The sequence below is a fragment of the Hydra viridissima genome, unplaced genomic scaffold (genome assembly GCF_058129835.1).
Source record: "Hydra viridissima isolate aposymbiotic clone 2 unplaced genomic scaffold, HvirCarnegie_v1 scaffold_8, whole genome shotgun sequence".
Taxonomy (NCBI): domain Eukaryota; kingdom Metazoa; phylum Cnidaria; class Hydrozoa; order Anthoathecata; family Hydridae; genus Hydra; species Hydra viridissima.
Genome location: NW_028324307.1, coordinates 4,208,629 through 4,236,026, shown reverse-complemented (window position 1 = coordinate 4,236,026; position 27,398 = coordinate 4,208,629). Strand labels below are relative to the sequence as shown.

Genomic DNA, 27,398 nt, shown 5'->3' with positions numbered 1-27,398 from the left:
ATATATATATATATATATATATATATATATATATATATATATATATATATATATATATATATATATATATATATATATATATATGTAACTTGATAGAGAGAGTGAGAAAGTAAGTAATAAGTTCAGCTAACGTTATTAAAAGCTTTAACTTACAAAGTTCTTTCTGATCTCAACGTCTTTTAATCTCTCCACCAGCACTTCAAATTCCTCTCGAGACGAAATAACATTGAAAGTTATTTGATTTGAAATGGGGGTATTCCTTTCTTGAAGCAAACCTTTCACTTTTATCATAATACTTTTTAATTGTTTAATATCGTACTCAATACTTATTACGCGGCGTTTAACATCATTGATTTCACTACTGGTATTGGTTGAGACGCATTTTGCTGGATTACCTTAATTTAATAAACTAAGTATACATAAATATATATACAAAACGTTATAAATACATTATAAATATGTATATGTATATACACACTCACATACACACACACACACACATATATACATATACATACACACACACACATAGACACACACACACACACACACACACACACACACACACACACACACACACACACACACACACACACACACACACACACACACACATATAATTAGAATTCACTTGTTAAATTAAATTTTTGTACTAAATGTTTTGTCAATAAAAACTCATCAGGAAAAAAATTTTTTCTGAAGAGTTCATTGTAAGTGATTTCTTATCACATATAATAATATATAAATATACAAATAATATATGAATATAAATATATAAATATATACCTTCTATTGCAGGATATGCATCGCATGATTTTTCTTGTGAATGTAGCTTAGAAATTAGATGGTTAGCGGATAAACAGCTTGAATTAGAACTGCTAATAATATTATAAAAAATAAACAACAGAATAGATAATAATCAAAATATTTATTAAGAATTATTACCTATTATGATGTTTTAATGGAGGCAACATTTTATTTGTTGTAAATGGAAACTCTGTAATATAAAAACATAAACCATCATTATCATCATCATCATCATTAGACTGATCTGAGTGTAGATTTGCTACTTATTTTTTCGGTCGACAGCTTTTGGAAAAATTTTTTAAAACAGCGTTTAATTTAAATTTTTTTTTAAAATTATGTAACAGGCAGTAAAGTTAGCCTAATTATTTTCCAGTTTAGTGTTTTAAACAGCCACAAACCTCTATGACTCTATCTTTGAGTAACATTTCTATCCCTACGATGAATGGTATTAAAATACGAGTGAATGGTAAACTTTGTTACAAATTTATTTTGAGGCCCTAATATACTTTAAAACTAATCATAATTCATGATGTTTCATCTTTGCAAATATCCCAAATTTTTGAAAACTTAGAAATAATTTTAAAACCAAAAGTCTCACCCTGATGCTATAAAATAATCCTTGTTTTTACAGTATTTTGATGTTTGAAGAAAACGTTTTTTAAAATCTGATGCAAAGTTACATTTTCGCACTTTTTTTTGATCATTTCTTGATGAAATTTCTTGGAATGAAATCATTTTCAATAAAATGTTAAAGATTCAACATTTTCATGTAGTTAACTCTTCAATTCATCTTCAGGAACACTTTTTATTTCATCATTATCATTATAAACATTTATCGCTTCGCTACCTCAGAGTAGCAATTCTACACAAGAATGAAATACAGCAGATTTGGTCACCTATTTTCAAAGCGTAAGCGAGTGTTTTTCTCAGGAATTGATATCTGTTTAGCTACAGTGATTGTATTTTTATTACTTTAAATTTATTTATTGTAAATAAATTGTTTCACTTCAATAATATGAAATAGGCTCTTTCTCACTATTTTACATAGTGATAGAAATGCTTCGGTGATATATCTTTTCTACACGAAGTCAAAATTGTGACTGAAATAGTGAGTCAGATCTAAGAAAACATTGGGAAAAAATTAAAAATTTGGGATATAAAGTTATTGTTTCATATATTAAACTCGAAAATATTCTTCTTTCGTTATTTCACTAGACACAAGTGTAATAGGATGCTCTAGTATATTGTCACCGGTCTTCCGAAGCATAGAAATGCGATATATGACAAAATGCTATCCGTGAATCAACTAAAAGCGGTAATGACGAAAGAAATTCATAGTCTTATCCTAAAACTAATTAAAGACTTCGGATACTTTATGATTGACCGCACATGCTCTGAAAATGTTTACTTTTTGATAAAATAACAATTTAATGAAAAGCATGCCTTTTTATTAAACGAGGCATTGAGAGCCAGATTGGCGTGGAGGGGCGGCCTATTGGAAGTAATTCTGAGAAAACACAAAAAGAAGTTTTGAACTGAAACTATAAATTAGACGACCGTATGTGGATAAATATTTTTATACAAATAAATACTACTATTTATAAATAGTACACTTTTTTTTGAGTAGTAGAGGCTACGTAAAATGTAATTGAGAAAAGTTGAGGATTAGACCACTTTAATGCTTAACGCCTCAATTATCCTTTGAAGCTGCAACTAAGGAAAAATACAACTAAGGTGCTGAAAAACTATTTCTTAGAAAGAAAAAAACACAGGTTTTAGAAGATGAGTTTTAAATAATGCATGAAACGGTGCTCTGTTATTGAGCTATCAATTTTGAAAAATTGAATTGGAATTGCACCAATATCTCCTTTTCATGCAAGTTTAAATTTACTAAATAAACTTCAAGGTACAACTATAATCACATTGTCAATTTTTTCAAAACGTTAACATGAAGTGTAAACACTAAATTTCTATAGCGCTCTATATCTTTGCGTATGCATTTAAAACTATTCTTTGGACCGAATTTTGATAAATTAAAACATTTATGTTATAAAAGTAAAGTTTAATTTTGAAAAACTTGCTCGTGCAAAAAAATACTTCTGAAAATGAAAATCAAAAATGACAAGATATAACTTAAAAAAATATAAAACCAACTATTCAAAGAACAGAAACTGACTGTTTAAAAACCAAAAACTGCAAAAATGAAAATCTAGCTGTTTGAAAAACCAAGAACTACAATAATCAAAACCTAGTTGCTTGAAAGACCAAAAACTATAAAAGTGAAAACCTAGTTTGCTTAAAAAACCAAATACTGGCTCTTCCAATATAAAAACTGGGTATTCAAAAATCATAAACTGGTTGTTCAAATTTTAGAAAATAGCTGTTCAAAAATCAGAAACTAGCAGTACAAAGTTAAATAACTGTTTATTAAGAAAACTAAAAACGAAACTTCTAGAAAATGTTCTTTAATGCATTTTTTTCATATCTGATTTTATTAACTAGTCTGTTGATCCCATATTTCTCCAGTAACATTTGACCTGGGTTGGTTTGCAATAATCTTTCTCGTACAGAATCTTCTGTGGTTGATAAATCCCCTCTAACTTCCTTTTTGAATATGACGATCAAGGTACGCCTATCATTATGGCACATAACTTTTTGTCTCTCACAACCAATTTTGGTTTCAGAATTAGAAAGATCTAATTTTGAACCCAAAGACTTTCTAAGTGACAATAACTTGTCATAGATAGATTTAGGAGTTCTTTTTTGTAAAATAGGATTATCTTTGATTTTTTCTCGTATATAAGGAATGTAACAGCCTTGAAAATCATGCTCTTTAAAAAGATGTAAAATCTCACTTGTTTGTTCATTAGTCCATCCACATTTACTAAAAGTATCTTCCCTAGGATATGATAGTAGCTCTGATGAAGGCTCTTTATAACTCATGCATAACTCAGAGTTTAAGTCAGTACCTGATGAGCATGGAACTTCATTTGCATCATTTTGATTTACTTGTAACACTTCTAAGGAAGCAGAGTTTTCTGAATACTTTAATTTTTTTTGAGGACAACTTTTAAAGATTTTATCCTCTATTTGGTTTGTCAAATCTGCAGCATTGCTCATTGTTTTGATAAGATTATAGTTTCTGTTTGCTGTTGCTCTTTTATGTTTCATGATTGGCCAACCTATCTTTAATAACATCATTTGCATCTTCAGAGGCATAAAAAGCAGTAGTAATACTTTTCCTAATTAGGGTTGCTGAAACAGGACAGGGTCTATTAGACTTTGTGGCTTTCTTCCAAAAGGAATCATGCTGTATTGAAAATCCATTCAAGGATTTAAATGACCAGGTAACAAACAAATTCACATCTGGATCTAAAGGATTTTTTCCATTCATTTGGACCACCTTAGCCCTGAAAAAGTTTACATAGCATCTCATTTGACTACCTAATAAAGGAGTGACTACAACTTGGGCAGAACCATACTTTCGCTTGGTTTTATGGAATTTGACATTAATTATGAGATTTTTAGTACTTTCATCAATTTTCCCACATTCAAATTCACTAAGACGCATATTAATACAGTTTCCAGCACGAGCAGAATTTCTAAGACAGCACAAACTTGCTAGATAATCTCTCACTAACACAAATTTATCTCTGCAAAAATCTTCTTCTTCACATATTATTGGCTTATTTAGCAATGCACGTGCCTGCTCAGATACAACTGAATAATAAACTTTTTGAAATTTCTCAGGATCAATCAGATTATCAAGATCTTTTTCTAAAACTTCCCACTCACGTTCATCACCTTCATCACAATAGTTAGCACTCCAATTTTTAATATCATTTATTAAGCCTTTCATAGTATTAAGGCTAACTGTGCAAGGAACTGATATATTTCTGCCCAAGAAACTGTTTTTTGCCGGATCAAAAACTCAACAAACCTAGCCAGAGAACCAAGATAAGACCTCAAAGTTCCTGGTAGATACCCCATACCATTTTTACCCCTTCCAGGAGCTAAGGCCCATGGTAACCACTTTTCTCTGAGAGTTTGAAAGTTAAACAATGGATCAAATGATGTAAGAGAAGGACTTATACAGTTTAGGATGGAATTTACTTGATTTTTACATTGGCGAGCAGGTTTTTTTTTCTTTTTTCCACCTTCAAAACCTAACAAATGGTTTTCAAAGGCATTTAAGACTACACCAACAAAGCTAACTACTAATTCATCAGGCAGTGCTTCATCAGATTCATCTTCAGATTCAGGCATGTAGTCTGAGTCAGTTTCTGAGTTTAAGTCAGAATCTGAAACTGTTTTGCTTACGAACTGTTTGTATTCTTTGCAAAGTTTTCTGAAGAAACATCAATATCACTTTCTGAACTTTCAGAATTCTAAAAGGACTCTAGATTCTTAGATTTAAAAATTGATAATATTTTGTCTTCTTTGTTCCCCATCATAACTGTTTTTTTTTTTTCTTAATTTTCCATAAAGTTCAGGATTTTTAAAGATATCATGGTGTGATTTTCGAAAGTGGTCAGATAAGTTTATTACAACAGAAAGACATCTGTCAACAGGGCACATTTTCATAACTTTTTTGCGACGCGGTATCTTTACAAAACTAGTTTTAGGACAACTTTTTCTAAGCCCAAATAAAGGACTTACTTTTGATGCTGAATTTTTCAGAATTAGATGATCCTCTTTTTTAGAATCTCTTATATGCCTAGGTAGATTTACTACAATTGCTCCACAACTAGGTATAGGACATAACTTTTTTTCTCTTTTTGGTAGTTTTGATATTTCATTTTTTGTTTTGTTATAAGGAACACTACTGTTATCTGTTATTTCTGCAGTAGCACTTTGTTTCACAAGATTGTCTGACCATTTGTAAAAATAGTTATTTGCTGTTTCCAAGTCATTACTTTGAATAGCTGTTTGAAGTTTAGCTAAAACTAAAAAAATTTACTATTCTTCAATTTAAAAATAAACTACAAAAAAATAGACTTCAAAACTGAAAACTAAATGGTGAACTATGAAAGGAGAGCTATGCAACGAAAATTTACCTATTTTTGATGTGCTTTCAATTTCTATTGTATCTACAACATTACTTTGAGGGTCTGAATTTAACAAACTTTTCTAAATTTGAGAACATAGTTTTAATCAACTGAACATTACTTGAGTCTTTTTAAATAAAACTGAATATTAGAAAACTAATTCTTCATCAACCAGCTATTAAAGCATGTATGAAAATTATAAGCAAATAAAGTTGTATACCTTTTCTGAACAAACCATAATGAGTGGTTCCATTTCAAATTTGACTTCATTTTTTTGTATGGAAAGTTTAAATGCAACTTCCTTTGCATAGTTTTTCTAGATAATAAAAATCTCTTCTTTACTTTGCAAAAATTTAAAAATTTACTATACTCAAAACAAAGTTAAAAGAAAGAAAAACTCACAATATCATAAGACGCATGACAATTATTTGTGTCAAAATGAACATAGCTTTCATCAACATCTGTACAAACCTATAGCAATCACTTATTATGTCATTTTAAACAAATTGATTAATATTAAAATTACTTAACTTTCACATTTAATTGCTCTATGTAAATAAAACATACTTGAATACATAGAACCATGCATACACATAAACATACATAATACATACATACATACATACATACATACATACATACATACATACATACATACATACATACATACATACATACATACATACATACATACATACATACATACATACATACATACATACATACATACATACATACATACATACGGCGCTACTCGACTTTCTCCCCCCCCTAATTTTATGATTGATTCTGATAGAGAATTTTATGCTGATTAAGAATCGTATAAAAACATGGGTCTCAAAATCAATGGAAAGTGCTCTAATTCGAAGTCAAAGTTGTAAAAAATCCCACTAAAAACCCTAATATTCGCCATTTTGAAAATATTAAGTTAATGATCTTTTAGCTGACAAAAGCAAATTATTAATAGCATGGTTTTTACGTTAAAAAATTCGTTAAAGTATGTTTATCTTGCACAATTTTTTGTGGCAAAGAAAATAACCGTTTTTTGATTTATTAGAGAATAAACTATATTGCAAGTAATGTACTTTTGTAATAAAATTTAAAAAAGAATTTAACAGTTTAGTTTCCTAAAAGAAGAACTTTTGAAACTCAGTTCATTGTTGTTCTATCACATGTAAAGTTTAGAAAACGTAACCTTCAAACCGTTTTTTTTAATAAAAAAAACCAGCGTACGATACAATAATAATTATTCATCAATTTTTCTACATTATCACATTCTACGTTCAACCTTTATTTGAAATCTTCTATTAATTTCATTTCGTTATAACACTTTCGTTACAATACTTTAAAAAAAATAATTATAAGGCTTATGGAAACCAGGTCTGTTTATTGCGCAATAAAACGGTAATTAATTTTCGTTAAAAATGAAAGCGTTTTGAAAAAAAATGGCGAATATTAGGGTTTTTAGTGGGATTTTTTACAACTTTGACTTCGAATTAGAGCACTTTCCATTGATTTTGAGACCCATGTTTTTATACGATTCTTAATCAGCATAAAATTCTCTATTAGAATCAATCATAAAATTAGGGGGGGGGGGGAGAAAGTCGAGTAGCGCCACATACATACATACATACATACATACATACATACATACATACATACATACATACATACATACATACATACATACATACATACATACATACATACATACATTCATTCATACATATATGCATATATGTTTAGAGTGAGACTTAATTAGGCATTTAACTCACCTTCACAATTAATTCATCCAGTAAAGATTGAATTGAGTTTTCCTATTATCATAAATCAATAAAAAAGTAATAACAAGATAAACTACAGATAAACTTTCAGATTGATTAGTTAATCATACATCACTCTCTAAGTGGTCTTCCTTGCATAAGTCAATTGATATTTTTAATTCCCCTTGTTTTGGTATTTCATTCTACAAAAACAAAAACAGGAAATACGTAGTTTGATCCCCAGGATTATAAATGGCCTGATACTCCTTAGAGAAAGAAAGTGAATACCCTTTCATCAGCTAGAATAACATCAGTTTTGTACTGTGCCCACTTTAACAAACGCTTATTTTCTTAAAAACAGGAAAGTTTAAACAATAATTTTTTGTTGAATTAATCAATGCTTATTAAATAATTGTTGGTAAAATTACCCAAATTTAATGTACAGCTCATAAAATCTATATGAACTTACTAATTTTTTCATCTTTTTTCATTTGATTTGAGAAAAAGGTTAAGCAAGATTTTTCATTGCTATTCTCTAGATTGAAAATAGCATTTAGGAATAATGCATACATTGTATGTTTAATATAAAGCATCATAGTATAGTTACAGAGACAGAAAATTTCAATGCTAAATATTTTACCAAACCCATAACTTTGACTGTCTGTTTCTGAATCTTCTAAGTCATCACACAGCATTTCTTTATTTCTAACATAAATCCAAAAAAATTAGAAAGAGGTTTTGGAAAAAAAAGCAGTAACTATTTTTAACAGTTTATTTTTTTAATTAAAACACAATTAAATTAACAAAAGCATTATCTACTTAAAAAAAATAAATACCTTTTTGAAATGTAAGAATTTAAAATCACTTCAGCCTTAAAATACAAAAACAAAAGCTTTTTTATATATCATACAGGCAAATAGTGAAGATTAAATACAAATAAACAGATATGAAATGCACGAGTATAACTGTAAAACTAATACAAAAATATTCTCATTATTGTTGTATAGAAATCAAAATGGAACTTCATTTTTAACATAAAAACTGCATACTTGAATTCTTGAAACCTGCTCAACTTTAGCAAACAGGTATATTAATACCTCAGGAACAAGTACTTTATATATTTAATCATTGTGCTAAACAGCAGAAAACATATTATAAACAATGTATAGATTTATGTGACATGTACATATTGCAAGTTATTCTACACAGATAGATAATTTGTGAAGCAATCATTTTATTACATTCTTTGTTGTTGTAAATTTTTTTGTATAGTTTTGGTTTATATCAATTTTAAAGCTTTACCTTAATTTCATGATAACAACAAGCTAATGCACCATAAAGTTCATGAGCTTGATCATTGGATAATAGATCAAGCAGATCAACATCACATAAATTTTCTTAAAAAAAGTTTTAAAAATTGAAATCTATATGCATTCATAGAAAAATATATTTAGTTTCAATGTAACTCACTTTAACTATAAAATAACAGTAGAAACATCTTTATTAATAACTACTTCAAATTTAGATCATTATAAACTTTATAACTCATGCTTAAACAAACTAACAATTCAAATTAAATAGCAGTAATCTGAAAGTATTTTTACTTTTATTTTGTCCACCAGCTTTGAAAAGATTGTGTCTGTAACTATAAAGCTAGAATATTAAAATAAATTATATTAAGTAGACTAAAATACTACTGTGCCAAGTGACAGTTTATTGACAAGTATTTTAGTTGTTAGACTAATTGTTTGTTTACTACATAAATAAGTTTTGCAAGATGAAACTAACTTGACCAGAAAAAATTGATTTAAGTAATTGAGATTATGCAATCTCTTTCAATTTATCTGGAGTAAACTTTTGGAATGCTTAAATTATAAAGTAAGATTTACTCAACCACCAACTTAAAAAAATCCTAAATACACAAATATTAATAAGTAGATTAAACAATTAAAATACCTCTGCCAACAACATCTTTTTCAAGAATATTACTTGAACTACCTTTAAAAAAGGTTATATATAAATAAAAAAATAAGTGTGTGTGTATATATATATATATATATATATATATATATATATATATATATATATATATATATATATATATATATATATAACAAATAGTATGTTGCATATACTTGCGCATGACTTGCAAACAACATATCCATCTCCAATTGTTCCTCCATAATATTGCAAATTACTAAGCTTTTTGTCGCAAAGGACACATTTAGCTGCAGAAGACATTTCTATTTATATATATATGTTTGTACTACATCATTCGAATAACATAGTAAATTTAAAAATACATAATCATATTTAAGAGTAGCTAAAAGGTTAAGGAACTTTATTTATCCTCTTAATAACAACATATAGACCAGTTCTTAACTCAGCCATTCATGGCCAGCTATATAAATATATTTCACTGCCTCCATTGAAGAAAAAATGGCTGCTGATAATTGAAAACATAACGGCGTGCAATAAAAAAAAGACAATGCAGCATTTATATTCACGAGTAACTATTCTATACCGCTATGTATCAATTTTATGCAGCAATGTAACATTTCTATTACAAATAGGTAGCAAATCTATAAAAGGTAGCAAATCTATGCAAAAATGCAGCATTGTTATCAGTTTTCATTGTTATCATCATCATCATCATCATCATCATCATCATCATCATCATCATCATCATCATCATCATCATCATCATCATCATCATCATCATCATCATCATCATCATCATCATCATCATCATCATCATCATCATCATCATCATCATCGTCAATCATCAATCATCATCATCAATCATCAATCATCATCATCAATCATCATCATCATCATCAATCATCATCATTGGCTTTATTTTTTTGTACTTTGAATTTTCTGAAGTTGATCCACTATAGTAAATTCATATATTTTTAATTTTATTTAATTCTCATGGTTTCAGTAAAGAAATTAAAAGAAGTATAAAGCATAAAGCTTTATACTTTTAGTAATATCAGGTTATCTACTAACTGAATGTAAAAGTAGTCAATATTTAAATGAATTTCTGTAATAATATATACCAGGTTTAAAATTTAAAACTAAAAATATTTTATTACCATTCATAACGAGAAGTTAAAATTTTTTTTCTAAATTCTGGTGCTTTTTCCTTAAAAGAAGAAGAGTCTTCAGCCTGTTTGGCTCTTATTTTTGCTGTTTTTTAATCATCTAAATTTTTGCAATATAGTTATAAAATAAAACATAACTAACAAGTTGCTAAAAAAACTATTGACTACTTATTGTAAAAAAAAATTGTTAAAAAGTATTTCTATAATATATACAAATAGAAATTTAGTTAAATTAATTACTGACCAACTGCTTCTCCAAGTATACGCACACCAACCAAGCTCCAATCATCACCGGGAGTTTGACATATGGTTCTCACCCTATTAATTTTTGTTCCTATGTACGGGGGCCACCAACATCGTGTCTCTCCAACTAGCCAACTTTCGCACACATAATTTACACTGCCATCTTCCTCTATAAATTCCACAATGTAAAACAATGTCATCTTAAAAAGTCTTTAATATTTTTTTTTATCTATAATAGAATCATTTCATTAACTTTATTTAATAAAATTTATTACTGAGAAGTCTCTCAATTTCTAAATAGTTATTAGGGCATTAGCCAGGAAAATATTTTATACTGCATTTTTGCGATATTGGGAATTTTTATTGTTATTGTTCCCCAAAACATTAAGAATTTTTATTGAAATTTTAAGTCATTGAGTTTTGGGAACTTTAAACCCATTGGGAATTCCGTGGTATACGTGGCGCCATTGGGCTAGCTAACACCCTGTTTATGTAATTTTTTTAATATATTGATAAATGTTAATAAATTTTATAAATATTGTTATATTTATAGAAATTTTAGGTTATTTTGTGATAAGATCAATAAAACAATTTTTTAGATACAAATAAATTGCTGCTGATATTTCAACAAAGCCAAATTTTATTATATATATTTAAGGCATAAAACTAACCGCAAGCTTATTTTCAAAAATAGTCAATTGACGGAAAAGGAAAGATTATTAAAGTATTGTCACACTGTGAAAAAGCAACACATTTCCGAATTACTTCAGATTTTATAACATGTTCTGTTGGTGGTAAATACACTTCAATATGTAACAAATTAAAAGATTGGATAAGAATAAAAATCTCTACATCTTTCCGTTAAAAAACTCAATCATTGTATCGCTATCTAATGATTCGAGCTGCATAATTCCTTTTTCTGTTAAAAAAAATTGATCATTTGGACTTTTTGACCATGCAAATACTCTACAAGTTTGTGAATAATTCAAAATTCCAAGCTCATTAACTCGATTTATAGCCTGACTTAAGATTTGTTTGCATTGGTATAACTTTTATTAAAACATATGATCTTGCTAAGTAAAGTGGTAGCGCAAATGGGTAAATTATTATCAAGACCAATAATTTTTAACAAAGCTGAAAATGCATTTTTTGATATGTTATATTGTATATACCATAAAATAAGTTTTAAGTTAGAATTTCGGTCATCATCTTGACCTAAATTGTCTAAACTTTGGAAAAAATCTTCATCACTTGAAAAAATAAAGTTTTTTAAAAACTTTTCAGTATTTTTATAGTCAGTTGCCATATATGTAAAATCAACAGCGGCATTATCAACTTGAGATGTAGTAGGTAAATCTGCAGAGCAGTCAAAAGGCATATTATCTTCACTTTTTCTAACTTTATTGAGAAAATAATATTTCTTTTGTGACTCCTATAAAGTATAATGTAAAACATCACATTATTAAAAATAACAGACATTATTTAAGATCATTTAAAAAGAGTAAAAGAGAAAAAAGTATTCATTGCATCATTTTTGTATATGACATGTATTACATATCATGTTCAACAATGATAAGCATTCTTACTGAGTAAGAATTAGTACTAATTAACAAATTTGAACAAATGAATAAAAAATAGTGAAAAAAACAATGAACAAATAAGAACTTTAATTTGAACTTTAACTAAAACTTGAATTTAAATTAATTGGTACTAACTTGTTCAAGCATAACCTTAAAAGACAAGTTTATATAATAAGTTATATGTATGACTAGTTCTACATATAGCTAACTATCAGGATATCAGGTTATATGTTTGGCTATATGCATTTTGAATCATATTATTTTATTTATATATTACTTTTGATCATATTACTTTAAAAAATGGACCCAGACTCTTTATTTCCAATAACACTGTGGTATTCCAGATTAAAAATTGAAAAGTTTCTATAAATACCCTGTTTTTGTTCCTCAATGTAGTTCGTAAGTCCCTGAAGTCTTAAGGGCCTTATTAAATCTAAAGTTAAAAGTTTAAGAGCCTAAATAAATGTTACAGAAACCCATATCCCCCCTTTTTTTTTTCTTTTTTTTAAATAAAGAAAATTGGAAATTCTTTATATTCCAAATCTGCATTACTTTGTGGGAAACTGCAGTGTTCCATGCATGCATGCTTGGTTTTTGACAACATTTAAACTTGCATCAATTAATTGTTTGCAGATAATATACTCAAGAACTATATTAAAATAACCATTATATTATCCTAATAATACGTTAATTTGCACAAATCTTAATCTTATTTCTATAAAGGAAGATAAACATTATTCGTGGTACTAACATACTTGCTAGCCATTCTCTAAAATAATATAAAATACCTTTACACAATAAAAATGCAACCTCGCCGCAATGTCGATTTTAAAATTAAAAATTTTTTTTTTTAGTTTCTAGCTTTCAAATTATAATTTGAAAAGTTTCTTGTGGGATTTAATGTCCCTGGTATAGATTAACGTTTCTTGTGGGATATAACGTGGGTTTCTTGTGGGATTTACATGATGAAATCACTCTAACACAACTGCGAGCTAATTCATTCGAAATTAGTTTTCCCATCATGCAGCCAATAGCCTTCACAGGATTGCGACCTCCTTGATCACTTAAGTATAAAACCTAGACCTCCTAGCCACAGTATTTTACTTTCATGGCTGACTAAAAAACATTCTGACCGGCTAGCTGATGGCATGAGAGGCTAGCCTACATTTTTGTGGCTGGCTAGCCGCCTGATTTTTTTGGCTGCTTAGCTGGCTATTATATATATATATATATATATATATATATATATATATATATATACATATATACATCGGCATATATAGATAAGCAAAACGTGAAAATGATCTATAGTATAATAATGACATATATACAAGTATAATACTGACAGCAATAAACGAAAACAAAACAAACTTTTGCATATAATAAATATTCATATGTGAAATACAAAGTTAATCAAAATGAAATAAAAACATAAATATTGTCCTAATCCAAAAAATGCAAGGCTTAGCTCATAGACCAGCATTTGGATAGTTATCGTGTATGAAACAAACTGCATTCATTCGAAATGGTGCCAAGGAGGATCTCTTTCCATTCAAAATTAAACCAGTCGTGCTAAAAAGCCATTCAACAGGTACACTGCCGATGCTCAATGCAAGATAAACCTGAAACAATAGAAACTATGTAAAATAAGCAACATTAAACTTCAGAAAAAAATTAATGTTTGCTGTTATTTTTGTCACTAGTATTAGTTTAATTTAAAAAATGAAATTATCTTCTACCTTGGCTATGGATGCTAGAATAGGGAACTTTTCTGCATTATTTTTCTAAAATAGCAAGGCTGGTGATTGATTATCACAAATGGTAAGATAAAGATTTATTTCAGCTTGCAACCCTTTGTTATTTTCTAATATTGCTCCAGAGTTTAGTGAAGATTTTGCTGTTTCCTGTAATAAAGTCAGTCTAAGTTTTTTAAAATCCTGAGCTGCATTTGAGCTTTTACTACTTTGATTATTGTCAATGTATGATGCAGGTAAGTTAATCTTTTTATTGGTTCCTGTTTGTGGTAAAATGTTTGAACCAAATAAAGAAGTTTTTATTTTGTCATAGCTGTTTTTTAACAAAATTTCACATTTTTCCTTCGTCAAAACAACATCACGAATTGCTGGATGAAAACAACATGCTAATTCAACTAAATTAGTAACAACTAACCGTTTCTCAATGCATTTTCTAACTAACTTTTTATATTGTTTTATCGCAGAAGAATCTGTGACTTGAACAATGCAACAATTTTTAATTTTAGTTACCATGAGTGGAAGGCAAGATAAATTTAGTGTTCCCTCGCTAACAAGTAGAGTCAGCTCTCGAAATGGAGATAAAAAATTGCGCAGTTCTTGCAGAAGTTCTAAATCTTCAGGAAGAAAACATAAATCATACTTTCCAATTTTTTTTAACACTGTATCAACATGAGTTTTTAGATCTAAGATAGATTCAATCATTTCCAAGATACTATTCCATCTTGTTGGGACACTATTTTTTAAAGAACTGTGCTCATGACTTTTTATGACATCATTTTTAGCTTGTATGTCAAAATCTAGAAGTGAATACTCTCCAGAATACTCTTCAAGTGAACTCTCATCAGCTTGACTAACAGATTTAGTTAACTGTGTTTGTGGAAGAATGCTTACATTTTCAGTTTCAATTTCAAAATCCAGAATTGGATTCTCTTCATCAGCTATTAGCTCGTCAACATGAGTTGTAATTCTTTTGAACAACTCCTCGTCTTTCACAGTTTCAATTTCATTCGATAGCATATATCCCTTAAAATGTAAAGCTTTTATTACTTCTTTGCATTTGCTTACTAGTAAAGTTAATTCTGGAATTTTTTTTAAGCTATCCGAGGTTAAAAGCAGATGAATTCCATGTGCCGTGCATGTTATACGTTCATGGCCTAATAGCTTTGATATTTTTCCATATTAGCTGCACCATCAGTTGTGTTAAATAGTAAAAAATGCTTATCTTGAGGTAAAAATTCTTTTAAAACAGTTTTAACAAATCGATAACGTTGCTCAGAAGTGTGCGACTCCACTGGCTGAACAGCCAATGTGAAAATTTTAAATCTCCAATCATGCACAACACTTAAACGAATTCCAAAATAAGGTAAACGATTACGCTTGTCAGTCCAACCATCCATCATCAAAGTTCCACTTACACATGATTGTAGAACTTTTAAGACTCTTTGTTTAACTGAAGTATAAACATTTTTTAGGGCTGATCCAGATCACAGTGGGCCTGAGCATGCTCAAAAAAAATTTTTTGTTCCCAATTTTTTCACATAGTGGGTCTGAAAGGTGTTACTTTTCTCAGCTCAAATCTGTTAAAATTAAAATGTTTGAACGGGGGTTTTTGAAAAAAAAAGTATTTTCCTTTTTAAGAATTTCTCAGTAAAAAGCACAAAAAATAACATGAATTGCTATCTATGCCGTCTTTAATATTTCATAAATGTTTAGATATAATAGAAGAATTTAAATATCAATAATAAAAAACATTAATTTATAATTAAAGCTAGTAATTCTATAACAGTATTGTTCATATATTGATAATAAAAGAAAAATCTCAAAATATGAAATGTCATTAGTGAATATTTGTGCATAATATTACAGATATATAACAATGTTTTGTACATTACATCAAGTCTGCAGAGCTATCGACTATTTAAAAAAATATATACATCTTATTTATGTTTTTATTAAGTTTATTCATTTAAAAAGCTTCGATATCCACAACACAAAATAGAGTTATTGAGTACTTATTAAAAATAATTTACATAGATAACTCTTATATATACTTCAAAAGTGCGCAATATTGTATGCTGCAACAGCATTCTTTAATGTTTTGGAATAATTTGGATGATACTGCCCGATTTTTCTTTGGTTCCAAAATTGCTTGAAATCCTGGTGTACTGCTTCCAACGCCTGCTCCGTCCAATAAGCAAGGCCTAAATATTTTTTTATATAATACAATTTAAAGCTTTTTTAAATTTGTTTAAATATAAAATAAAGTTTTCGCAAAAATATAGTCCATATTTAACTAAATATTCAATATTATCTAATAGATATTTCCTGTAAAAAAACACTTACCAAATGTGCCCCCTTTAAGGTCAATAAACTCTACAATATGTTGCTCAACAATTAGAACTTTAACTGTTACACTGGCTCCTAAGTTTCTGTAGTCATCTGAGAATTTTTTTATGTCATTTTTGTAAGTTTTACACAATGTTTTCCCAAAACATCCTTCTATAACCTTTTTGAAAGATATTAGCGCCTTTATATATTTGACCCCATGAATACCAAGACCATGTGTACAAAAAAATCTATTTAAAATATCAACTTTTTTTAAAAATATATTCGAAGCATTTCCTTCAAGTCTGTGTTGTCCTTGATACGATACTCCGCCAAGATTAATGGACTTAAGATAGACTGACATGAAGTTAAAACCATCTTCTTTGTTCTTAAACATATTTTTTTCAATTTCGGAAATAATTTTGTCAACAATACCAAGTAGAATATGTAGTCCAGGAATGTTTATTATCTCAACAATTTTTTTCTCAGGATCTCCTGTAACAAGAGGAGGATGAATGCTATTTTGAAATTTTTTGGCCTGACTAAGTTTAGAACCATTTTCAAACCATTTTTGGTGCCATTGATGCAAAGAACTGATTGTGTTTGCCTTAGCTTTAGGCAACAAAGGTATCTCAGTTTCGCAGAATGGACACGGGTGTTTAGAAGATGCACATTGCTTTCCAACCATTTGTAGTTGAACTTTAATATCTTCTGACAATGAGTAGTCTAAAGATCCTATATTAAGCTTTTCAATAAGCATTCTTAAGTTTACATAACTTTCATCCATGTGAGGTACAATTGCTAGAATAAGGGTTTTAAAAACACTGGAATCTTTAAATTCTTTTTTTTCATAGCCTTCTGAATATTTTATTCTCTTTTGAGGAGTTTCCTGATCTCTTTCATCAGGCTTGTATGTTATAGAGGCAGTACACTTTAAAAAGCCTTGTCCACCATATATTCCCACTTTAATATCAATCTCATTTGGTAGTAGTTTCCTGTGGTTCATTACCATAGATATCAGTTTCTCTACATCATTGCAAATTACCCCAGGAACCTCTTGTTCAATAAACTATAAAATTATTGTTTGATTAAATCAATAAAACTAATAATCAATGTATAACCATTCATAAAACATTAGACTACCTCATGTGAATTTCCAACTTTATCTTTTGTGAAAACATTTAAAAGTTCAGAACTGAATAAAGGAACTAGCAATGAGTTTTCTGTAACTCTTGCAGCTCTGTAGTTGCTTGCAACAGAATTTCTATCCCCGGTCTCGTACCTAAGAAACTTAGCAATGTCTAACATTTTGTTGTCGCTAAAAATAATTTTTGAGTTATTTGATTTGCTGTAACTTTAAATATAATTTATAGGTTTATAAATCATAAAATAAAAACTATATATTAAATTCTTGCCTAACATGAATTTTATTTTGCAGCATTTTCAATTTTTCTAAACCAAAGTGTGGCTTCTTAATTTCAGTATTGGTAAAATAAACCAGACATTTATACCGGCCATAAGTTTTTAGCTTGATTTTATTGTCACTTTTACCAGCCATATGTTTTAGAGTAGAGGATACAACTCTTTCTAAAAAAAATTTTACAAAATATATGACAATATTTTAGTTTTCTATTAAAATAAATTAAAAATTGTTTTCTTTTTAAATAATATATATAATAAAAATAATAAAATTATAATTAATATTATTATGAAATTATTATACCTTTAGTTTTAGGTGATGCAGCCTGTAATAAATTGGACAAATTTTTCTTTCTCTGTGTTTTATTGCATGGATGACGCAAACCTTTTCCTGTTTCTTTAAAGCAGAACATACAGATCGGCCTGACTTTCTGGTGGTCTCTTTCCAAATTTATTTCTAGTTCTTTATTAACTTGCATGAAACTTGGCACTAAGTGAGTCTTATTTTCTTTACTATTAATAGTTTCGCGACCTTTTTTACATATAAAGCATTGGCATCTGGCTCCTCTCATAACTCTTGTGTTCAAGCCTAAAGATAAATCTTTATAACTAATATACTGTGTTTTACTAGGTTACAGTAATGCATAAGTTATCTGAGATTAAATACATTAATTTTTTAACCTTTTATATTACTTACTTTCGTATTTTGGTAGAAAACTAAATGGTTTGTATCTGGGATCTTTTTCCTCTAGTCCAATGAGTTTTCTTCTGCATGAAGGACATAATTTTTTAGGCAGATTATTATTTCCAAAATTATATTCTTTCCAGCAATAATTTTTTATGATACTTTCATAATCTATATTCATTTTACAATACTCTCTTGGTTTGATAAGCCTAAATTGTGGGCTTCCTTTCTTTTCTTTAGAAAGACACAGAAGACACACTAGTTTTATGAAATCATTGTGTTCTTTTGGTTTCATTTTTTAAAATATTATTTTGTTTGTTTTCTATTAAAAAGTAATAAATGAATTTAAAAATAATGACATAAGGCTAGATGAAAGTTTATTTGGTTTGTTAGATTACATAACTTTATATAAATGTTGGTATAGACAGTATGATGTATAGAACAGTTATAGTAATAAGTGTATTAACTATTTTTAATGATATCATAATAATATTCTTACTGCAATGTATAGTACCAATAAAATACTATATATATGTTGTATAAAGTATATAAAGTAAGCATTCCTTGTATTTGAAATGAATGTTTACTTTTATATAAGGTATATAAATTTGTTTTTTTTGTTGTTGTTGTTTTTTTTATAAAAAAATTCATAAAAAGGAAAATACTTTTTTTTTCAAAAACCCCCGTTCAAACATTTTAATTTTAACAGACTTGAGTTGAGAAAAGTAACACCTTTCAGACCTACTATGTGAAAAAATTGGGTACAAAAATTTTTTTTTGAGCATGCTCAGGCCCACTGTGAGATATACAGTCAGATGATGGAGGCTGAAACGCTGTATTTTTTTTTAACAAAAACTTTTAAAACCAGATCTTTCAACTAAACTAAATGGCTTAAGGTCTAAACATATTAACAGACAAAGATCTCTGTTGAATTCAAATTGACTTTGTGCTGGTTTATTATTTTGTACAGTACGGACCCAATTAGTAATTTTAGAACTAACTGGTTGCTCTTTCCATGTTTAAAAACAGCATGGTTTAGATGGTTACCAGAAGATGTCATTGTTGAAGTAACATATACCTTTGATAATCGACCTTCATCGACACGTGATTGCTCTTCGAAACAGTATCTGCAGTACAACTGATTATTAAGCAAATAATTTTGATTAATTTGGTTTCTTGAATCTTTCAAGATTAGTTGACCCATGAAGTCCCATGCTTTGAATGTAGCAGCCCTAGATTTGCTGTTGGACACAGGAATCCATCTCAGATCCTTGAGCAAGCAAATTGTTCCAGTTTTTTTTTCAATGGAAACAAACTTATTTACTCCTTCACGAACTGTATATATATATATATATATATATATATATATATATATATATATATATATATATATATATATATATATATATTATACAAACAATAATAATAATTCGGACCTTTAGAATGATTGTTTCTTTTCATTTTAAAATTTGAATTGCGCAGATGACAACTTTTCTTTTTTTTAATGATAAACATTGACAACTGTTTTCGGACTGCAAGGGACTTTTTTTTATAGCGCGAAAATTAAGGTATTCGAACATACGGTATATTAACACGAGACTCATGGAATTCCATGGTTAAACCAAAAACTATATTACGAAGCGATTGGTGATAGGTGATATGATAAAATTAAAAAAAAAATTGGACATAAACTAATTTAAAGATTTAAATCAATTAACTAACTATGATTGTAACGGCTGGCTATGGCTACTTATTTTCATGGCTGGCGAAGGCATTTTTCACAGCTGGCTAAAAATAAAGCAGTGCTTGGCGACGGCTAGCGGCTACTGGCGGCGGCTTGCGGGTCTAATAAAACCTGTTGAATTAAAGCAGAAATATTTTACGTGGTTTTAAAAGTAGACAGGTCATACAATAAACTACATAATTTATGATACATATTAACATTGTATATACGATAGTAGACTATATACGATAGTAGACTCCAGTGATTTTCAACTTTTTTGGAAAATGAAATTATTTCAAGCTGGAGTACTTTCATTAGACCATAAAAACATAATATGCAAAACATAAAAGCTTCAGGTATTACGGATTCAATCTTATTTGCACTTGTATTTATCAAATTTTATCATTAAAAGTATTAACTTTAGTAGATAAGATAACAAATACTTGATAGGGATTGGGCACAAAACTTTAATGTATTGCTAATATGAACCAAAAATATAAAAAAAATATTTTTAGTTTTTAAAGGTGTGTTTAAGGGTGTTTAAAGGGTGTGAGAAAACAATTGTTATCATAATTTAAATAAGCGGTTTTCAATAAACATTAGCTGTTAACTGAAAAACGGATTTAAACATAAACAATACTGTTGTTGTACTTTAGTGCTATAACTTAGCACTATTTACCAGGGTTTATTCTAAATTACGGAAGCAAAAGAAAAAAATTATTATTAAGGGTGGCGACTAAAAGGCGTGTCAGGTGTTTACAATCCTTCTCTCCCCCTCACCCAAAAAGACACATTTGATTATGCTTTTTTGGATTAAGTACACATTATATTTTAAGTAAAGTACTAAATATATTAAAATTTTAATGCTTAACCAAATCGATATCAATATCAAAAAAATATATTAACAACTACAACACATAATCTTTTTTGTATTAAAAATTTTACGCTTGTTTCGAGTTTTGCATTTCGCTTGAATAATAGCATTTCTTTTCTTAAAGTTGATAGATTTTCTGTTAGCTTCAAAAGTCAATTTCACTGCTCTTTCAACTGCTTGTGAGTGGCACGGAAAGTTGGAAGCCTTTCCTCGATTAGGAATCATCTTTAAAAGCTCCTCATTTGATATATTTTCGACACAAGGGGGCTTAAAACAGTCTATATAATACAAATTTATTGATTTTTACCAGTTTTTGCATTTACTATCAATATTTGGAATAGAATTAACCGTAATACCATCTTTTAATCCATTTTTAGGTTCCTCGATAGGAGTTTTTTTTGTTTCTAAAATTTTTATAACAGCAATTGTTTTATAAACTTGTTCTTCAGAATAAAGTAAAGCAGCAATAAAATTCTCAGGTTGGAGACAAAAGCAGTTTCTATAAATAATAGGCAATGTAATACCTTGAACTTCAGTATCCAGCTTCAAAATTCGCTGAATAAATTGTAAAACTAGTTTAGGTCTATCGGTGAAACTCTTTAACTTTTTGATATTGAACCATATTGGAGTATATACTGTTTGAATTTTTTTTTTTAGATACTTTTCGTTTGAAAACCCTCTAGAAATTCCAATGCTGCATTCTAGTAGCATTCTTTGATCCTTAGAGAGTTCTTTTATAACAGATGGAGAAGGATATTCAATTTCTGTCTCAACTTGTATGAAGTCAACATATAAATTTAAATGAAATGGATCTGTTAAACATTTTCCGACTGGTCCTTTAAAATATTAGCACTATTATTTAATCAAATATATTAATATTATAAAAAATATTTTAACAAAAATATTAGTTTATAATAAAATACATCAGAAAAAAGTAAAGTAAAGCAGCAATAAAAATGTGATAAATAATATTACTATTAATATGATCACTAACAGGAACTTAAAATAGTGTTATTACTACCCGAATAATTATTTCGGTTATTGGAAGAACCATCAAGTTTAGAAATAAAATGACGCAATGGTAACTCATTATCATGTGGAAGACATTAATATGCAACTATAAAACTTAACTGAAAAACACAATGATACATTAATATGCAACTATAAATCTTAACTGAAGTTTTATATACTAACTTTTTTGATATTTCAGACAGGTAAAAAAAATATATGTATTAATATTTGTTTTGTCTAAAACTATTGCCTTGATACTTTCATCGCTTTTAAACTCCTTGAGAACATCACAGGTAAATTCAGCATGATCTTTTCCTTTTTCTTTAGGTACATCTATGTGCTTTAGTTACTGGCCTTGCAACTTGCCTTGATTAAAATAAGATATATTTTTAGTGAAATAAAAAAAAAAAAAAAATCATAACTAAAGAGATAACATTGGCCTTTACCTGATTCAATTGTAAATGTCAAGTGGTCTACAGTGCTGGTAGATTTATAAAGTTTTATTTCACCATCAATATCTCTCTCTTCATAAACCAATGAGCTTTTATTACGTTTACTATCCAAACCTATTGCCTTTATATTTGAAATCTTAGATTGTTCAAAACTAGCATGCGAACTAGTGAATCCATTTTTTTGTAAAAAACTAAACTCCGGATTTTCGGAATTACAGGAGATGAAATCCGGAATTCCGGTTTAATTCCGGAATTATTATAGAAGAATTTAAAAAATATAAAAAAAAGAAAGTACATTATTTTTTAACATAAATGTATTTAGTTCAAAACAATAAAATTAAAACAAGTTACAAAATAAGGAAATATTTCATATTAAAATTTTTTTGAACTACATAAATAAAATTGCAAAATGAAAGTTCAATTTTCATTTTGATTTTTGAAAAAGCTTCTTAAAAAGCACAAAGCATCCAATGTTTTGTCGTTGAGCCTTGATCGAATTTTTGTTGAAAATGCTCCTGCAGCGGAAAAAGCGCGCTCTGACTCACACTAGTTGGTGGAATTGTTAATAAACTTTTGTAAAGATCTTCCAAAAGCATTCCGCGGGATCCCCCTTCATCGCAAAATTTCATTTCACTGCGAATTTCGGAATGAATCGATGATTTTTGTAGAACTTTTGACCGTCATTCCGAGAGTGATTCCTTTATCTTTTGCTGAAGAATTTCCTGCAAGGATAACTGAGTTTCCAATGATTCGATAGGTTTATCGTCATCCATTTTAGTAGACTCAGATACTGTCGGGTCTATTTCTAATGCTACTTCACCACTAAGTCTTTGGATTAGGGATATGATAATTTTGGTTATTTCAGTTTTCGAGCGACGCAAAATGTTATTGTGAATTTTGGTTTTACCCCCATTATGAAAATATTGAAGAACATCGGATACCACAGTTCTTCTTCGATTAATTTGAACTTCAAACTCTTTTTTCATTTCACGGCCAATTTCTTCATTCTCATCAAAATTTACTTACACAAACGTAAATGTTGCATCCGCAGAAAGTAAATTTGCATCAGGACGGCATAACGCGTCTACGGCTAATTTTATAGGCTTCAAATTTCTAGAAACTGTAGATATTATATTCCATTCTGAATCATTCAAAAATGTATCCGCTTTGATATCAATTATTGCCTTTTTGATTGAACTTTTCAAAAGATTAAAACGTTCTAACATGGACATCAGGCTACTCCATCTAGTCTTCGAATCAAGCAATAGCTGCAACTCCTTTCCATGAACTTCCTTCACATGTTTTTGCAACACTTCATTTTTTAAAGGGGAACGTCGAAACATTCGAACAATTACCCGAACTTTCATGATTACATTTCGCAATGTAAACTTTTCAGTAATTTCTACATCACATTCATTTCTCGTCCTCACTTGCATTCTTTCATCATCACTTAAACCTTCTTCATCAGAGTCCAGATCTAGGACAATCTCATAATCATCTTCATCTACCTCTTTCTCTGTTTGTTTGTAGATCACATTTACAATTGCAATCTGAATTGCATGAGCAAAACACAAAATTTGTTCACATGGTAATAATCTACCCACTTTTTGCATCATAGAAGCACCATCAGTTACAATACACGAAATATCGTTCCTTGTATTTAACTGAAATGATTCTAACTTGTCCTCTAACAATTTTACACAATTTTCAGCCGCAAATCGACCATTAATTCGAGAAAGACCCAAATTCCAGATATTTTTCGACCCATGAACGTTAACATTCATATAACGTCTATTTCGAGAGGACGTCCACTCGTCCAATGTTAGACTAAAGCATAAATTCTTTTTTAATTGATTAATTTCAGCAATTTGCAATTGTTTAATTTTTTTAGTATAATCCATCACGACTTTCTGTATGCTGGTGGGTGATTTTGGAATATCACCGAATCCACGCATTGTTAAACATTTTCTTAAATCGTTTGACGTACAAAAAACACGAAACGGTAAACCATCAGAAGCAATCATTCTAGCTACTACGGCAGGAAAAGTTTCATCTTTTTTTGACTTGAAAAAATCAATGATCGTGTTCGTTTTTTTGTTGTGCTCACAACACTATCGTTACTGTCAGATGTAGAAGCTGTTGTATTTTCATCAAACTTTCGCTTGTTTAAAACTGTGTTGTGTTTAGAACGAAGATGTGTGTGCATGGGAGTTGTACATCCACCCAATATCTTTAAAACTTGCTTGCATTGCATGCATTTCGCCACCTGATTTGTTTTCCCTCGTAGAAAATGTTTCCACACAGAATTTGATGAGCTTTCTTTTGAAATGTCCATAAAAGTTTCTTCAGATTTATCTACCATACTTGGGTTGGGATTTAAAACAATAACATTGTAAGTCTACAAAATTTTTGAAACATAAAATTAATATAATGGCTTACTTTGTCTGCTCTGCATACATTTTAATTTCTTAATGTTAATATTTCATTTAAAAAAAAAAATTTAATGCATTTGCAGTAGCCTAAGCCTACTAAAATTCAAATTTTTTGAATTTATAACAATGAAAGTACACAATGCTGCCATCTATAGTAAAAGTTCTTCTAAATTCGAAATTCAAAACAAAAGTTTTTTTTGAAATTTTTATAAAAACAGTTCTAAATAACTTCAAAAACAAAATAAGAGTTAAATAATCGAACTTCTAAATTCGAAAAATCCGGATTTTGCGTTTTTGAATTCCGGATTTTTAAAAATTCAAAATTTGACGGAAATTGGGAATTCCGAAATTCCGAAATCCGGATTTGGATTCACTAATGCGAACACACTCGTTCTTTTTCTTTCTTCATTTTACTTGGATTAATAACCTCATTTAGATGGAGAAGAGCAATATCTTGAAGTAGAGCATTAGCTATGGCGGCCCCCGCTTCATCTGATATTCCATATCTAAATACCTCTAATGCAAATTTGGGATAGTGGGTAGTGTTATAGTGCTTGGATCTAGTGTGACTTAATGATGATAAGGAAGTTTACAGAAATCGAAATTCACAACAATGCAAATTTTACACTTAAATGCATAACCATTGATTATTTCATAAGAATTGATTTTATAACATAGAGTTATCAATACCTCCTATTTGAAACTTTCCTTTAGTACCAATTTTCACCCTTTGGTCTTTTATATAGGAGCGCTCTTATATAGGAATCTAAATAATATTTTGTGGTTCTAAATACTATTTAAAAATAACTCGTGGAACACATAACTTTATATCAAAAATAAACTTATCAATCAAATAAAAATTAAATAAGTTATGCAAAGTCCAATTCGAAACTATTCTCAATTTTCATAACTTACTTTTTTACTGCCAACACAACTACAGTAAAGATGCACATCTGAACAACCAAAGCATTTGATATTCCTGTTATCACAGGGAAGAGCTTCAAGCTTGCAGTTACATGCTAGCAGGTCAAACAGTTTATTTTAATTTTTTTCCAATAACTTTTTGGTCAAAGGTTTAATCTTATTTCCATTCCAAGAAATAACATTGTTATAAAACCTTGACAGTTTAACAATGAAACTTTTTTCAGGTAATAAAACTTATTTGAAATTACAATTAAACCAATCTTCTTTTAAACTGCAAAGTGTTCTTTGAATAATGACATTTTTGTCTTTAATGCCTTCTAAATCTCTCAGTTTGCAGAAAAATCTTGCTACATCGCCTTAATATGCTAGGTCTGTAATAGAAAGATCGGAAGGACTACCACCATATAAATTGCACCGTCTAGTTCTTTTTACAGAAGGCATTTTTTGTATTATTGTAATGAATTTAGATCGTTTGATGATATATGTAATATATATATATATATTAGGGAGATGACTTTTTGATTTTTTTTCTCAAACATTAATTCCTGTAGCAAAAATGAATGAACTTTTGCCTACTAATGACTAAAATGACGTTTATTCCATTAAAATATTGAAAAAGGTCACGCACAAACCACTTTGAAATATTATTTATGAAGGAATTTTAGCATTTTATGTAATCTTATTAACTATATGTATGTATATATATATATATATATATATATATATATATATATATATATATATATATATATATATATATATATATATATATATATATATATATATCCTGTATATAACTTAAGTCATTAAACCGACTTGTGCAATAATTTAAGTAGCAGAGAAATGTATAGAGTTTTCCAGAACATCGTATATCTCTGTGCGCCGTCAGCCAGGAAAGTAACGTCACGGTAACGTAATTGTTCGGGAAGCTTCTGTAGAGTTCTAAAACTTTCTTCAGCTGTTTTGCAGTCTGCTATAAACTGATATATAAACGAAGTGTTCAAAGCGGGTAGTTGAGTTTTAATTATCTTAATTTGGAGTCAACATTATTATTGCCTTATTTTAATTACTGCGCATTCTCTATAGTTTAAGTTTAAAGAGATCCTTGAATTATTTGGTAAATTACATTTAACTCTTTCGCAAATTATAATTTAGCATACAATATTTTATTAGAGTCTGCCTTTTTCATTTGCTATAATCGTTATTTGCTTTTTTTGAAATAAAATATATTAACAATATCAGTGAATAAAA

At 28.8% G+C, this 27,398-nt stretch overlaps 3 protein-coding genes and 4 pseudogenes across 4 annotated transcripts; all 7 read right to left on the bottom strand.

Annotated features, from left to right (window-relative positions):
• Positions 1-144: 144 nt before the first annotated feature.
• Positions 145-3,158, bottom strand: LOC149884642 (uncharacterized). The gene is made up of 4 exons (XM_090094527.1): positions 3,095-3,158; positions 946-997; positions 787-875; positions 145-395 (listed from the first exon to the last, which is right to left on the bottom strand). The coding sequence occupies exons 1-4, from the start codon at positions 3,156-3,158 to the stop codon at positions 145-147; spliced, it is 456 nt and encodes a 151-aa protein (XP_089950653.1).
• LOC149884641 (uncharacterized) lies at positions 1,688-9,132 on the bottom strand (annotated as a pseudogene). Its single transcript, XR_016454641.1, has 11 exons — positions 8,668-9,132; positions 8,455-8,489; positions 8,259-8,323; positions 8,088-8,153; positions 7,907-7,968; positions 7,750-7,821; positions 7,631-7,672; positions 6,258-6,326; positions 6,076-6,171; positions 5,865-5,937; positions 1,688-5,753 (listed from the first exon to the last, which is right to left on the bottom strand). The product of XR_016454641.1 is annotated as an uncharacterized LOC149884641 (transcript).
• Positions 9,133-10,436: 1,304 nt separating this feature from the next.
• Positions 10,437-11,193, bottom strand: LOC149884640 (uncharacterized; annotated as a pseudogene).
• A 2,750-nt stretch (positions 11,194-13,943) lies between these two features.
• LOC149884638 (uncharacterized) lies at positions 13,944-20,255 on the bottom strand (annotated as a pseudogene).
• Positions 16,340-17,935, bottom strand: LOC149884639 (uncharacterized). The gene is made up of 3 exons (XM_090096236.1): positions 17,771-17,935; positions 16,646-17,696; positions 16,340-16,503 (listed from the first exon to the last, which is right to left on the bottom strand). The coding sequence occupies exons 1-3, from the start codon at positions 17,933-17,935 to the stop codon at positions 16,355-16,357; spliced, it is 1,365 nt and encodes a 454-aa protein (XP_089952362.1). The 3' UTR covers positions 16,340-16,354.
• Positions 18,024-19,071, bottom strand: LOC145193472 (uncharacterized). Its single transcript, XM_090096237.1, has 3 exons — positions 18,744-19,071; positions 18,351-18,635; positions 18,024-18,214 (listed from the first exon to the last, which is right to left on the bottom strand). Exons 1-3 carry the CDS (start codon positions 19,024-19,026, stop codon positions 18,024-18,026), a joined length of 759 nt encoding a protein of 252 aa, XP_089952363.1. The 5' UTR covers positions 19,027-19,071.
• Positions 20,256-21,355: 1,100 nt separating the features above from the next.
• Positions 21,356-26,588, bottom strand: LOC149884637 (uncharacterized; annotated as a pseudogene).
• Positions 26,589-27,398: the final 810 nt, after the last annotated feature.